Source organism: Lepidochelys kempii, chromosome 2 (genome assembly GCF_965140265.1).
Source record: "Lepidochelys kempii isolate rLepKem1 chromosome 2, rLepKem1.hap2, whole genome shotgun sequence".
NCBI lineage: Eukaryota > Metazoa > Chordata > Testudines > Cheloniidae > Lepidochelys > Lepidochelys kempii.
In genome coordinates, this window is record NC_133257.1 from 60,515,251 (window position 1) to 60,529,999 (window position 14,749).

Genomic DNA, 14,749 nt, shown 5'->3' on the forward strand with positions numbered 1-14,749 from the left:
GGTGAGAGTTTCTGAGCTCAAATGTCTACTTTGTAATTTTTAGCCCCACAGCCCAAGACAGCTGATTCAGGCTCTGATACACTGTATCATGGTTTTTTTATTGCACTGTAGATGTACATCGGCTTCCCCTCCCACCATTTTCTGTCTTGTCTATTGAAACTGTTAACTCAAAGAGGAGAAGGACTATCTCTTACTAGGAGTAGGTAAAGTACCTAGCATAACAGGGCCTCCCAAACTTGGTTGGGGCCTCTAAGCACTACTGTAATACAAATAATTAATAACAACATTAGCGGGTGTAAGTGACTGAACACTAAACAAGTCTTCTCCTTTTGACAATATATATTTAATATTGCATAATCTCGGTGACACAGTAACTATATCTCAAGTCAGGGAAATCATGCATGAATCAAACAATTTTTATCGAAACTAAACTTATGTACCTTCACAGGCTCAGGCATATGAATTTTAATTTTTGGAGATTTTCTGCACTGGGCTCTTTGTTTGTGGGGTTCAAAATTTCATGCATAAATAATGAGGTATATCCTACTATGTAGGCACTTAAGTACCAAACCACACCAATAAAGCACATATTTGTGACATCTGAGCGGTGGGATTTGTATCCCCAATTAATTGACCACACACTCACAAAAACCATCCTTTAAATATCAAACCTATTTGTATTTTGGCACATTTTATGGACCTTGGTTATTTACCTAACATATTTTCCCCACTTGGAGTCTCCTGTAAGCTAATGTTTTGTTCTTACTCACTGCTCCACAAATATTGTCCGAGGTTTGTCAGTCTTATCCCATGCTATTACCATTCCTCCACAGCCTAGTTATTTATACCCCTGCTGTTTTGTCATGGATTCCCTGATGGCTAGTAGTCTCCAGTGCAATCCGACACACAGTGTAAAAAAAAATTAAACTTTGTACAATTGCCTACCCTTTAGTTCTTACCTAAGGGTCTCATCCAATGGCCATAGAAAGACTCCCACTGACTTCAAAGGGCACTGGAACAGGTCACAAATCATTTACATATAAAACTGGGGGGGGTGGGAGAGAATCATACCAGCAGTAAAGCCAGTTACAGATGTCTTATTGCTGTTATGGCAGTGTCCCAATTGGCAACACTAGTGAAAGCTTAGAACCCCCCAGTGTATGATTAAATCATCATAACCACATCATTTTAATGTCTCAGTGTTTTCAGAGTTTTGCAATATAAATCCTCTTCCCCAATAAAAAGGCAAAAAACCCTATCTTACTAGTTTTGTAAGTAAAAATATATGCTTTCTTTTAACAAGCTTAAAAGAAATACATGTTTTTCAATGTTTTCCAGTTTTAATTTTTAGCTCAGCTGGATTTGCTTAGAAGAGAATAGAATATACAGTATCTTGCCAGTAAGATTGATGTGTCTTAAGAAACAAAAATATTTTTATGGTTCATAATCTTCACCATAATATTTTTACTCACTTGAGGTATGAGAAACAAAAAAGCACATTTTCGACCTAAAAAAGAACTATGGACCCAGTTCATAAAAAAGATATCCAAAATTGGGTGGTATTTCTATGCGATTTTTTACATGTAACTGAAAGTAAATATTCATATTAAAATACTATATAAACATATTTTAATTATGCACATGCAAACATGTGGTAAGGATTTAGGTAGTATTGATTTATATGCAGATAATCCACTACAGATCTAGAATATCCTCTCATAATGCCCATACAAAGCTTTATCACAAACTCCTAGCAACCTTTTTAAGGACTGGACTATCCCGTTACTTCTAAACCAAAATTAGGAATAGCCTATAACTGTGGGGATTAATTGGGGGGGGGCAGTGTTGTATTAATTTAGATGGAATATATGGCCCAAAGGTGTTAACATAGCCCATTCTCTGTCCAACGTTAAACAGTATAACCAGGGTTCATGGTTCTCTTTTGATATAAAGAGACCATAGCCTGCTTAGTACTATGGCAAAGACACAATTAAACATCTTGTAAAACTTTTATTCAAGACTTAGGAAAAGGAGGGAAAACAAGTTAAGTCATTTGAAATGTAAAGTATTAAGTAAGGCTTTTATTTTAACAGCATTGCTGGTTCTCTTTCTCTTTAGCTGGAGAGAGCTTTTAGTAGGAAAAAAACCCCTTTGTTTGATAGTCTCTTAGATGGTATTAAAGATGATAATAACTGTCCTTTTTGAGGAAAAGAAGTTAATTGAGATGGACTGGAGCTCTCATGGTTACTGTTGCTGTTACAGTCCAATCCCATTTCCCAGAACGCAAAATAAGACAAACACACACAAATGGAGAGAGAAGAGAATGACAGAGAGAAAATGCAGCTTCTGTCACTGGTGATGACTTGCACTTGCAGCCTCGCTGCTGGAAAAGCACAGGCACAGCACGTGGTCTTATCAGCCACTCTGAGACCTGGCAATATAAATGGAATATATGTTCCAACATCAGGCTGTTTAGGGCATTGCTTTAGCTCCCTCTTTCAGAGTTTCAAAATATGCAGTCTTGGCTACCTAACCCAGACTCTTATCAGACAGAGGAAAAAGAAGAGAGGGTAGGAAAGATAAATAAGGAAAAGAAGGAAAAGGTCACATTTGGGGGCGGGGAAGGAAACAAGGTCTCACATCTCACTTGGTGTTTGTGGTTCAGACTGAGCTGGCCATGTCATCTGGCTCCCTCTTTCTGGCCTAGACTAGTAAGGACATCTTTCAGGATCAGGATAAAGAAGATTCTGGGATCCCAGGAGACAATAGGGATGGCAGCCATGATGGTGAAGCTCCCTCCAGTAGCCAAAGTCTTTCTTTAAGGTTCCACAAAGGGTGTGGTGGGCAGAACCGCCTATCCCTTCATTACTTTGTCCACTAATTAAGCCTAATTTCCAACACACCAATTTTGGTTGATAGCTTTTTGGTATCTCAAAATGTTCTTGTTTACCAAGCACGATCATAACACAGTCCTTGAATTATATCTGTAGGCCTTTTAGTTTGTAATAATTCAGTCTGTCTCCCCTTTGAAGTTTTTCCCATCAACATTTGTTGTTCCGGGTTATTGTGATACTTTATGAACTTTGACTCACTTTTCACAGCTGAGGTCACAATTAGGGTAAATTTTTATGGTCCAGTTATCACAACAGTACAAAAGGGACCAAATTCATTTATGCGGGAGAAGGGGAGGAAAGGAAGAATGGAGCTGATTTCTCAAGGAATTGGGGACATGCAGGGAACAGGTTGAAGTTTGCATAAGCAGACCCCACCAAGAATCATGCATCTTGCGTGAAAGTCACAATTTCCCTTTAACCCACAGAAGGGTCCACTGAACTGAAAGTCAGGAGACTATGTTTTTTAGTATTTCCTCTTCCAGTAACGGATGTTAATATTTCTGTGCAGTTCATGATCCTTATTACTGATCAAGCACTTGTACCCATAACCTAGGATTCAGGCAGGCACCTGGAGATGCAAGATAGTTGGCGGCTGTGCCTAAAAGAGGACCCTTGGAAATTGGGGAAACCCCAAACTACTCAGATCCCATGAGATACACCATAGAAGAGAAATCTGAGGCCCACCCCACCACTTTATGGAGAGAATGTAGGAGATGCCTCAGACCACCATTTATCCCAGAAGGGGCAAATGGGCTTGCTGTTTCTTCCTGAATATAGGTGTAGAGTAGACAGATGTAGACCACTCCATCCCCCCCCCGAGGCACATAAGTAATGGTAAGATAGAGCAGGTTCTGAGAAAGAGGTGGTTGTTTGCATATAGGTGGAGCCTCCATGGGTTCTAGCTACTTAGTTGAGTCCCTAGCTTTTAACTCTTGAGAACTGAGATTCTCATTAAAACCCCCTAAAATCCTCCTGCGTGCACATATTACCACTGTGTGGAAATCCCCAGATCTCTATCCTCTTCTCAGAACTATCCCAGGGAAATTTTTTGACATGCTGGAAACCATGAAAGTGAATCCTATGTCCACAAAGTGAATTCTTGAAGCTCAGCCAGCTACCAACAAAACTGCTACTAGTACTTTCATATTGTCCCTTATCACGTTACTAACTTTCCCGATTGTACACCAGCAACAAAGAGCCTCTATCAAAGGCTAAATTTACAAACCAGTGACTACTAATCTACCTGAATCTGACTAACGTACCTTTCCCAATTTTTTTAGTAATTTCCCTCCCTCTATGCCATCAATTTCTAAAAATCACTCCCGCTTCCTTTTAAATAAGTAGACCTGATTTTCAAATGTGCAGAGTCCTTGCCGGCTCCCATTGCCTTCAGTAGAGGTTATAGGTGATTATCACCTCTGAAAACCAGACTCCATATTATTAACAAAGAAATAATATATTTTCCTTCCACTGTACAATACTGAGAGGAGCAAAATTAGGGAAAGCTTGTTAAAAGTGAGATTAGAGGCATCACAGACTATAGTACCCATAGCATCCCACAAGCCACATGTCCACTGGCATCTTCTACAGTCTATTTTATGCTGAAAGGGCTAGTACCAAAAAAGGGAGTGTGGTAGCAACAGAAAGGCAAGACCTAGGAACCAGCCATTCTAGACATTTGTTCATTCCCCTAGAGCAGTGTTTCCCAAATTTGGGATGCCACTTGTTCAGGGAAAGCCCCTGGTGGGCCGGGCCAGTTTGTTTACCTGCCGCGTCCACAGGTTCGGCTGATCGCGGCTCCCACTGGCCGCGGATCGCTGCTGCAGGCCAATGGGGGCTGCGGGAAGCGACGCGAGCTGAGGGACATACCAGCCACCACTTCCCGCAGCCCCCATTGACGTGCAGCAGTGAACTGCGGCCAGTGGGAGCCGCGATCGGCTGAACCTACAGACGCAGCAGGTAAACAAACCAGCCCAGCCCGCCAGGGGCTTTCCCTGAACAAGCGGCGTCCCAAGTTTGGGAAACACCGCCCTAGAGAATGCCATAAATTAGGTCTGAAAGTTGCCTAAACTGTTCTAAGCAATAACAACTTGCCCTCTACACTCTGTGACCACAATCTGATGTGTCAGAAGAGCTAGGCTGGGGAGGCACTTAGTGGTACATGGCACCAATGACAGCCATCCTCCCAGTGATTGGAGGAGCTGACAAAAAGAGCCTGCATCTTTGACAACATGGGCCTAAATCTGCAAGGGTTAAACCTCTGGATACTCAGAATATTTCACTATTCTTAGGGGAGAACTGTGTGAGGGAGAAATATTGGAACAACAGCAATTTTTACTTTCCTCTTCTTGCTGTTACAGCGTTAGTTTACAAGCTTAGCATATGTAGGTACTGGTAATGAATGGCCAATAAACTATCAAAAATGTTGTCTTTACATTTGTCTTAAAATTACTTCATAATGTTTATAAATCATCTTTTACCAGATTTATATAGAAACAGAGATTATGAATTACGAAATGCTTCCTCTTTTAGTTACAAGTAAAATGTGACCAAATGACTAGGCTACAAACAGTTTTAATTAAATAACAGAGTAATTTACTGTAATTTAGATGGTGCAGTCAACAAAACACTGATTAATAGTTTAATATTTCATGAATTCTAATTAGCCCTATAAATTCAGAGCATGCTGCTCCCAGTACTTATTGATGTATTATATGTATGTTTAATTAAAAGTTAGTTATATAATATCTTTGACTTGAACTATACATGAGTTAACTTTGACCAACGGATATTGCTGTTTAGAACAACCAAGCATTTATTTTATGTTTATTTTTATAAATAACTATTTGACTATACAAGATGCGTTTTTGAATACCAATATTTTACAAGTCCAGTTCCAGACTTTGTCAGTTCAGAGGGATTGTAAACTAGCTGAAACTAGCCCCTCACCACAGTGGCTAGGGGAATAGGAGGTACTCTGTGAAGTACAAAGAGGTCAGAACAGTTCTATTCCATCTCCCCTTACAGCCCATAATACACAAGGAGTGGCCACAAAAAGAGTTGGCAATAGAAGCACTGCTGCACTCTCGCTAGGCTCAGCTTGCTGCATGGCAAGTCCCAAGAATCCAGGAAGCACATTTTGCCTCTCACTCAGCTGCTGCAGCAAAAGGAACCTGTATCCCTGGGTGCAGCCAACTCATTATATTTCCTATAGCAAAACAAAATAATGGGGAATGTGTTTGCTGTTTAGCAATACAGTACACAGAACTGTCTGATTTGTATGTCTCACATATAGCATATATTTCACATAGAGAGAAATACTTCACTTCATAGGAGTGACCAGCCCAATCCCAAGGACCATGGAAGCCCCCGGGAATTCCAAGCAGAGGAGTGGATGTAAGCAAAAGTAATGTGTACAGTGGTGTCTGTACTGGATCTGAATAGAGAGGTGCAGTGGGAAGCGCTGGGGGCAGGCAAGTGAAGAAACTCACACACGCTAGGACAGGAGGGATGAGCAAGATGAGAGGTTGTGGGAGCAAGAGGAGAGGTAGTGGTAACGTGATGAAAGGACGCAGAATGCAATGCTGAGGCTACTGGGGGATCAAACTGATATGCTCCGGTGTCTGGTGGAGCTGCAGGAAAGGCAGCAGGAGCACAGACCGCAGCTGCAGCCCCTGTGTAACCGCCCGGCCTCCTCCCCAAGTTCCATAGCCTCCTCACCAAGATGCCCAAGATCGCAGAGCGGGGGTGGGGGGCGCTCCGGGCACCCAACCACTCCACCCCAGAGGACTGCCCAAGCAACAGAAGGCTGGCATTTGATAAGTTTTGAAGTGTAGTGTGGCTTAGTCCTTCCCTCCTCCCCTCATCCACCACCCCTCCTGGTGCCTCCCTCCTCCCTCACCCCTCCTGGCTACTGTGGCAGTTATCCCCCTATTTGTGTGATGAATTAATAAAGGATATATGATTGTGAAACAACAATGAATTTATTGCCTCTGCACGTGGTGATCAAAGAGGGGAGGGCGGTTGGCTTACAGGGAAGTAGAGTGAACCAAGGGGGCAGGTTTTCATCAGGGAGAAACAAAGAGAACTTTCACACTGTAGACTGGCCAGTCATAAAACTGGTTTTCAAAGCTTCTCTGATGCGCAGCATGCCCTGCTGTGGTCTTCTAATCACCCTGGTGTTTGGCTGCATGTAATCAGCAGCCAGGCGATTTGCCTAAACCTCCCACCCCGCCATAGATGTCTCCCCTTTACTCTCACAGATATTGTGGAGCGCACAGCAAGCAGTAATAACAATAGGAATATTAGTTTCGCTGAGGTCTAACCAAGTCAGTAGACTGCGCCAGCATGCTTTTTAACGTCCAAATGCACATTCTACCACCATTCTCCACCTGCTCAGCCTATAGTTGAACAGCTCCTGACTTCTGTCCAGACTGCCTGTGTATGGATTCATGAGCCATGGCATTAAGGGGTAGGCTGGGTCCTCAAGGATAACTATAGGCATTTCAACATCCCCAACAGTTATTTTCTGGTCTGGGAAGTAAGTCCCTTCCTGCAGCTGTTGAAACAGGCCAGAGTTCCTGAAGATGCGAGCTTCATGTACCTTTCCCAGCCATCCTACGTTGATGTTGGTGAAACGTCCCTTGTGATCCACCAGTGCTTGCAGCACCATTGAAAAAGTATCCCTTTTGGTTTATGTACTTGCTGCCAAGGTGGTCTGGTCCCAAGATAGGGATATGGGTTCCGTCTATCGCCCCACCACAGTTAGGTAATCCCATTGAAGCAAAGCCATGCACTATGACCTGCACATTTCCCAGAGTCACTACCCTTGATAGCAGCAGCTCAGTGACTACGCTGGCTACTTGGACCACAGCAGCCCCCACAGTAGATTTGCCCACTCCAGATTGATTCCCAACTGACTGGTAGCTGTCTGGCATTGCAAGCTTCCAGAGGGCTATTGCCACTCACTTGTGAACTGTATGAGCTGCTCTCAGCTTGGTATTCTTGTGCTTCAGGGCAGGGGAAAACAAGTCACAAAATTCCATGAAAGTGCCCTTATGCAAGCAAAAGTTTCGCAACCACTGGGAATCATCCCAGATCTGCAACACTATGTGGTCCCACCAGTCTGTGCTTGTTTCCAGGCCCAGAATCGGCGTTCCATGGCATGAGCTTGCCCCATTGCCCATTTGGATGTCCAAATTGCCAGGGGCTGTACTTTGAGAGAAGTCCGTGTCCATGTTCTCATCAGTCTCGTCACCGCGCTGCCGTCGCCTCCTTGCCTGTTTTTGCAGGTTCTGGTTCTGCACATACTGCAGGATAATGTGCGAGCTGTTTACAAGGTTCATACAGCTGCGGTGATCTAAGCGGGATCCATGCTTGCCGTGGTATGGCATCTGCAGGAGAGCAGAGTTGCAGCGGAAGCGGTGGCTGACGATGGATGCCACGACAATAGATATTGATAGAGAACGACGAGAGGACCTGTGAGGTGGATTCATGAGAGCAGGAGAGTTGCAGTGGAAGCGGTGGATGACGACGGTTAGCACAGCGCACATTTCCCGAGGAAGAACACACATACCCAGGAACCCATGACAGACAACGTGGAGAAATTTTCTATTGAGTCAATAGCAGCAGAACAGAGTTGCAATGGAAGCAGTGGATGATGATGGATAGCAGTCCTACTGCACCATCTGCTGAAAGCAGTATGGCATCCACACGGAAAAAGGAGCAAAACGATTGTCTGCCGTTGCTTTCACGGAAGGAGGGGTGACTGGGGACATGTACCCAAAACCACCCGCGACATGGTTTTTGCCACATCAGGTATTGGGAGCTTAACCCAGAATTCCAATGGGCAGCAGAGACTGCGAGAACTGTGGGATAGCTACCTACAGTGCACCGCTCCGTAAGTCATTTTTAGAAATGAGTGAAATGGTGAGGCCCCACCACATACTTCTCTCTCATGTACTCCCCTCACCAAGCAGAAGACTCAGGTGCCTCCTATGCTTCTTCCTGAACCTCAGCTAGCTCCCTACACAAAGCCAGTTTATGTAGGCCATGTGTGGTCGGGCAGGGATGAATTTTACTTGTGCAATAAAGTAGAGATATTTACTGGTGTCCCTTTATGGATTTTAATTAAAAGAGAAATGGTAGACAACATAAATGAAATCAGCACCCTCCCACGTATGAAATCACATATATTTGGGGGCCATTCACTCTTACAGGGGCATGAGCATTCTTTTAAGGGCCAGGTAACAAAAAACAGCTTTAAATCACATAGAAACAAGTTGTTTGATTTTATTTTGGAGAATGTGAAAAATTTTGAAAATGTAATTTAATATAATCCCTGGACACTTATGTGCTAAACTTTCAACAACTCTTCATCAGCCCCTTCTATCTGAAATTAGGCTCCTCCAAACCCTAGGATTCTCTCCTCATATCAGGCACCACATACTTCTCTCTCATGTACTCCCCTCAATATGACAATGGTGACTCTGTTGCTTCCCTCACCTCATTAAGTGTCTTTGAATAATACTCTCAAAGGAACTAATCGGAATTCTCCCTAAAACCCTTGGCAGTAAAGTCTCAGAAAATAAAAATTCCCATATCCTTCTTCACAAATAAAAATGTTCTTTGTGGTTGATCCCTTGTCTTCTCTGTCTCTCTTAGGTGATGGTTAGGAAGAGGAAGCCATCTTCTGCCTCCTTCCCTCTAAGGAAGGGGACGCAGCATCCACCTTTCCTATCACCACTCAAGAACAGAACATCTCTATGCTCTGATTATGCTGCTGAAAAAGCAGGCACATGGCTGGTAAGCCAGCCCCAATAATGAGCTGCATGGCCCATTACTGCCACTGCCCAACACCACCACCAGAGAGCCAGTGCTGAGCAGCCAATTGGAGCTCAGCTCTTTTTTCTTCCTCTAGTCTGAAGCCAGGCTAAGTGAGCTGACCATCATCATGTATTTCTATTTACTTGAATTTTTAAGAATACCTATAGATGCCCATCTGTGGTGAAGCAGAGAACCCTTCCACCAGGATGGAATGGGTTAAGGAAAGCCTTAGGGCCCAGATAGCCCCGCCCTGTTATACCAGCAAACAATGCCAGGCCTGGGAGAGAAAAAGAGGGAGCCTTGGCTCAGTTTGGTATTGACTGGCAAAGATACAGGAGCTATCTGCCATCCTACTTGAGGGAATGATCACTAGCCTGAAAAAATAACAAAACCAGCTTCTGACAGACCAAGCAGAGGAGCAAATTCTTACATAAAGGAGCTCTCAAGGCCATAGATGTTGCAGATGTTTTCAAAGGGAGAGTATTTCTACCTATGTCAAGGAGGAACGGAAATGTACTTGTGACAGTCAATGTCCTAGTCTGGGCACATAGAAGACACAGCCTTTTCACTTTAGTGCTTCTAGTCAATGGAGGACCTGATGACTCTAGAAGCACCACAGAATGTAACATTGTACAAGGTACTGTACAACATTAGCATTTGAAAAAAAAAGTGTGAATCACATTTGGAAAAAAACGTGAACCCTTTTCCTTTTGTTACAAACAGTCCACTTTTGTCATTCTAATCAAGTAAAATGTTCTGCTTGTGAAAACTGAATGCATTTGCTGTGATTGAGGTACATTAACAATCTGATTTTTCCCCCTTCAGCTAAGAGATAACTGAGTACAGTGAATTATCAAAAGCTATTCATTACACTGAATATAATGTTCTCCTTGAGAAAGAGCTTAGTTCCAAGATGCTAACTGAAGAACTGAACATGAGAAATAAAATGGGGGGAAGGGGGAATTTGTTGGTGATAAGCCCTGTAATAATATAAAGGAGCTGCTGTTCCCCGTCAATTTTTCTTTTAAATGAGGATAGTCATATTTGTTCCTTTTTCTCTAGGATAGAATTAGCAAACAGCTACAACAAACCACCTAAAGAAGGAAGACGGCTTAAACTGTCTCATCTGAAGTACCAATCAAAACATTTCTAAAATCATGCCTCCAATTCCATAAACTAGGGTGACCAGACAGCAAATGTGAAAAATCAGGACAGGGGGTAGGGGGTAATAGGAGCCTATATAAGAAAAAGACCCAAAAATCGGGACTGTCCCTATAAAATCGGGACATCTGGCCACCCTACCATAAAAACATATACACCTAACTTTATGCACATAAATAAAGTTATGGGACTACACATGTGCATAAGCATCTACAGCAGGGATCGGCAACCTTTCAGAAGTGGTGTGCCGAGTCTTCATTTATTCACTCTAATTTAAGGTTTCGCATGCCAGTAATACATTTTAACATTTTTAGAAGTCTCTTTCTATAAGTCTATAATATATAACTAAACTATTGTTGTATGTAAAGTAAATACGTTTTTTAAAATGTTTAAGAAACTTCATTTAAAATTAAATTAAAATGCAGAACCCCCTGGACTGGTGGTCAGAACCCGGGTAGTGTGAGTGCCACTGAAAATCAGCTCACGTGGTGTGCCATAGGTTGCCAAGCCCTGATCTACAATATTGTGCCCAATATCATTAAATCCCTACTACATATTTTCTGGTTGCTGGTATACTGTATATGGAAAATAATACACCTCACATTCTTGATCCTTAAAACTGGACGTTACATAATTTTTAAAAATTAGAGAGTTTTTTGCAATGAGATTTTCAGGAGTCATTAACTATAAAAGCAAAACCTCACCTTCCTCCAGGACTGCTGCTGCTATCCTCACTATCCCATTGTTCATTTTTACTTCTTGGTACGGGAGGTTGCAACATCTCCGCAGCCAATGGATCAGCATCATTCTCCTCGCGACCAACCCATTCTCCAATCACACGAGGTCTTAGAAGAGGAGCATTAAAACCTGTTGTGTCCTGAATAGAAACAAAAGCAAAAAAAAACCCAAAACAACTCTACACTGCTCCTTCTCAGTGATGTTTATAAACTGGAAACAAGGAACAAACAAAAACTTACTGCTTCACCTCATGTATTGATTTCTTATTAGAATAATACAGGAGATTAAAAGGTCAAAAGCCTGATCCAATGCCCACGGAAATCGGTGGAAAGACTCTCATTAATTTCAGTGTACATTGGATTTAGGCCCTAACTCCAGAGAGGTTTTGACGAGCCTTGTACTCAGAACTGGAGCTGAGGAAATAAAATATTTTTTGGCTCAGCTGCTGAGCCTATAAAACAAAACAAATCTTTTCAGGTTGAACAAAATGTTTTGTTCCACCTGTGAGAATTTTTCTGTTTATTTGTTTTTTAGTTTCATTTTGGTTTTGGGTGTTTCTTTTACCCTTTTTAAAGAATAAATAATTCTAGCTAACTTTCAAAATAAAATGTCATTTCAAAACAAAGTTAAAATGCTGTACTTTAAAATGTTGATATGAAATGTTTCAATTTTTTTAAAAAAGAATTCTCTTTTGGCCATAATTACTCCCCAAAGTTATGAATAGTTTTGGGCTACCCAAAACTGCATTTATCAGCAGCTAATTATTTGTCTGAAAAATTTCATCCAGCTTCACTCAGAACCTCTCTTCATTTTTCCCTTTAAAATCCAATAGTTTTGAACAGGAGTGGCAGGTGTCCATCACTACTGATTTGGCTTTAAAACTATAAATAAACCCCCTCCTATTGGAAGCACCACTGTTTCAATTATGTTAAGCAATGAATGAGGTCACTTGAATATTGAAGAACACAGCGAAGATGGTATATTTCGCTTTAATATCATCTCTCTTTTGCATTATGAATTCAGTGTGAAAATCTTACTGAGCATGGAAATTAACTGAATATTTTAAAATAATCCTGCCGGTTTTTTGTGTTCCATATTTTCAAATCCACAATTAAAATATATTTTTTATTTGGCTGACATTCAGTGCATTGCAATAGGCAATAAATAATGTATATCGTGTATTACCACTGTGATAAACTACAATTTCAAAGCTAGAAGTCATATTTTTTTGACAATTTGCTTGAAGATATATGGTGGAATAACTAGTAGGAGACAAAAAAAAATAACTGGGCATTTTAAAAACTTTACTGATGTTTCACAGCATCACACAGAAACAAATGGCTCATATGATTACGTAAAGAGTTTGTATAAAAGTACTGCAAAAGCCTTTCCCATTTTCTCGGTGTGTGTCCTTATGTATACAGTGGGAGTTGATGCGGAATAGCGATAATTTGAAGAAAATCATTATGCTCCAGAATTGCCATTTTGAAATGATGTGATGGAGATAGTTATCCTGCACTCATTGAATGCCATTTCTAGGACAGCAACGAAACTTAAAATGCAGTGCTCCTAATTAAGATATATTATATATTCTGATCTGTAATGAAAGACAGTCATTTTAGGAAGACAAATCCTTATGGCCCTTATTTGGCTCTGCATCCCATGAAATAATCCTACTGTAAGAACAACACAGTTCTAATAAATGGCATCTGGAGAAGCAGCAGCAGGATGATTATTTAGATTCACAATCATATGTTTTTGTCCTCCTCAACAACAAATGATCTTTAAAGGAACACTAAATAATTGGGATGACTAGTTTAAATTATAGTAAATGCAAAGTTTGAAATATTAGCAGTTATTCATAATATAAACCACCAAAGTGTTCATAGTGTTTGAAATCTGTAAATAATGTCTATCCAATTAACATAAGGAAGCCAAATGTAGGAGTTAAAAGACAAAACTTGAAATTGAAAAGATTTCAAATGCCAGATCCTATATTCCTTGATCAATTTCGTGTGTCTGTGTGAGCATGCAAGCGTTTTGTTCACATAACAGGTGTCTAACTCTGCACCAGTCTAGGGTTTTCCTTACGTAGGAGGAAATCCTCAGCTACCTGTTCAGGGCTGTTTTAGGGCCACTTGGAGTGGCACAGAAGACCTTAGAAAGAGCCAGAATCTTACCCTGTATGGGAAGGGATGTTTTTGAATTATATCTATATATCCAGCCTGCAGTTGGCTTCCATCCATTCCACCCATCAACTTCCCCAATGCAGAGTCAGCTGTAAAATCTGGGTCTTAATCTCTTTTGCTCTTTAGCTATTATTATTTGTATTACCATAACACCTCACCACATTCCCTCACTCCACCTTTTACCCTATACTTCTGTAAAATGTATGTTTGCCACTGTCTTTTTCATGTCAGTTTAATTCTGCCCAGAGTTTCCCTATAGGCCCACTGAAATCATTGTTTAGGTGGTGACATTTTACTGCAAGGTTGAGATGAGATTGTAGCAATACTGAAAACTATCTTAAAATTGAAAAGCTAGTAGTTGAAAAGGGAGACAATTGTATGGGGAAAACAAAGTGATTTAGCACATTTTAGGATCGCTGCCATTTTTGTTGTGTGGTACTCTTAAATTTTTCAGAAATTTGTGGAAAATGGTTTTTTGCTGTAGGAATTGTGTTGTAAAGCAGTCAGGTAGCATAACAGTCACCACAGGAATCAGGGGACAGTGGTGCCTGTCACTTGACAGATGTAATCCTGACCCATGTCATGTGACTAGAGGGAGGAAATAAAGAGTAGTATTTTTCTAGTACTACTGTGTGTCATGCCGTTATTACAGATAATGTTCCAATTACAGAGTTTCTGAAAGTGTGTAAAGGCCTCATGGCCTCTCTTACCCCTTGGAAGTGCTTGCTAACAGTTCCAACTGCTCTTAGCCAAAGGAGAGAGAGTGAAAGAGAGGGGTAATTTATAATTAGCTAACAAATTGGTTTTATCTGCTGCCTTATATTTTGCTGAAAATTGTGGATTACCATAAGGAAAAATTGAAAAGACCCTTAAAAATCCACACTTTTTTCAGACTCAACTTTCTCCTGTCCCTACCTGCAATATACATTGTGCATTTTGCAT

The 14,749-nt window shown here is 41.3% G+C and overlaps 1 protein-coding gene across 15 annotated transcripts in view; it reads right to left on the bottom strand.

The window, feature by feature from the left end:
• C2H8orf34 (chromosome 2 C8orf34 homolog) overlaps positions 1-14,749 on the bottom strand; it is a 394,188-nt gene that overhangs the window by 310,186 nt on the left and 69,253 nt on the right. For all 15 annotated transcript variants that reach the window (XR_012157172.1, XR_012157171.1, XM_073330923.1 and 12 more), the window contains exon 6: positions 11,585-11,757. Coding sequence is in view for 13 of the 15 variants with exons in the window: in XM_073330923.1 (XP_073187024.1) it covers positions 11,585-11,757 (173 nt within the window). In the remaining 2 variants the exon portion in view is untranslated. The remainder of the gene's footprint in view (positions 1-11,584; positions 11,758-14,749) is intronic.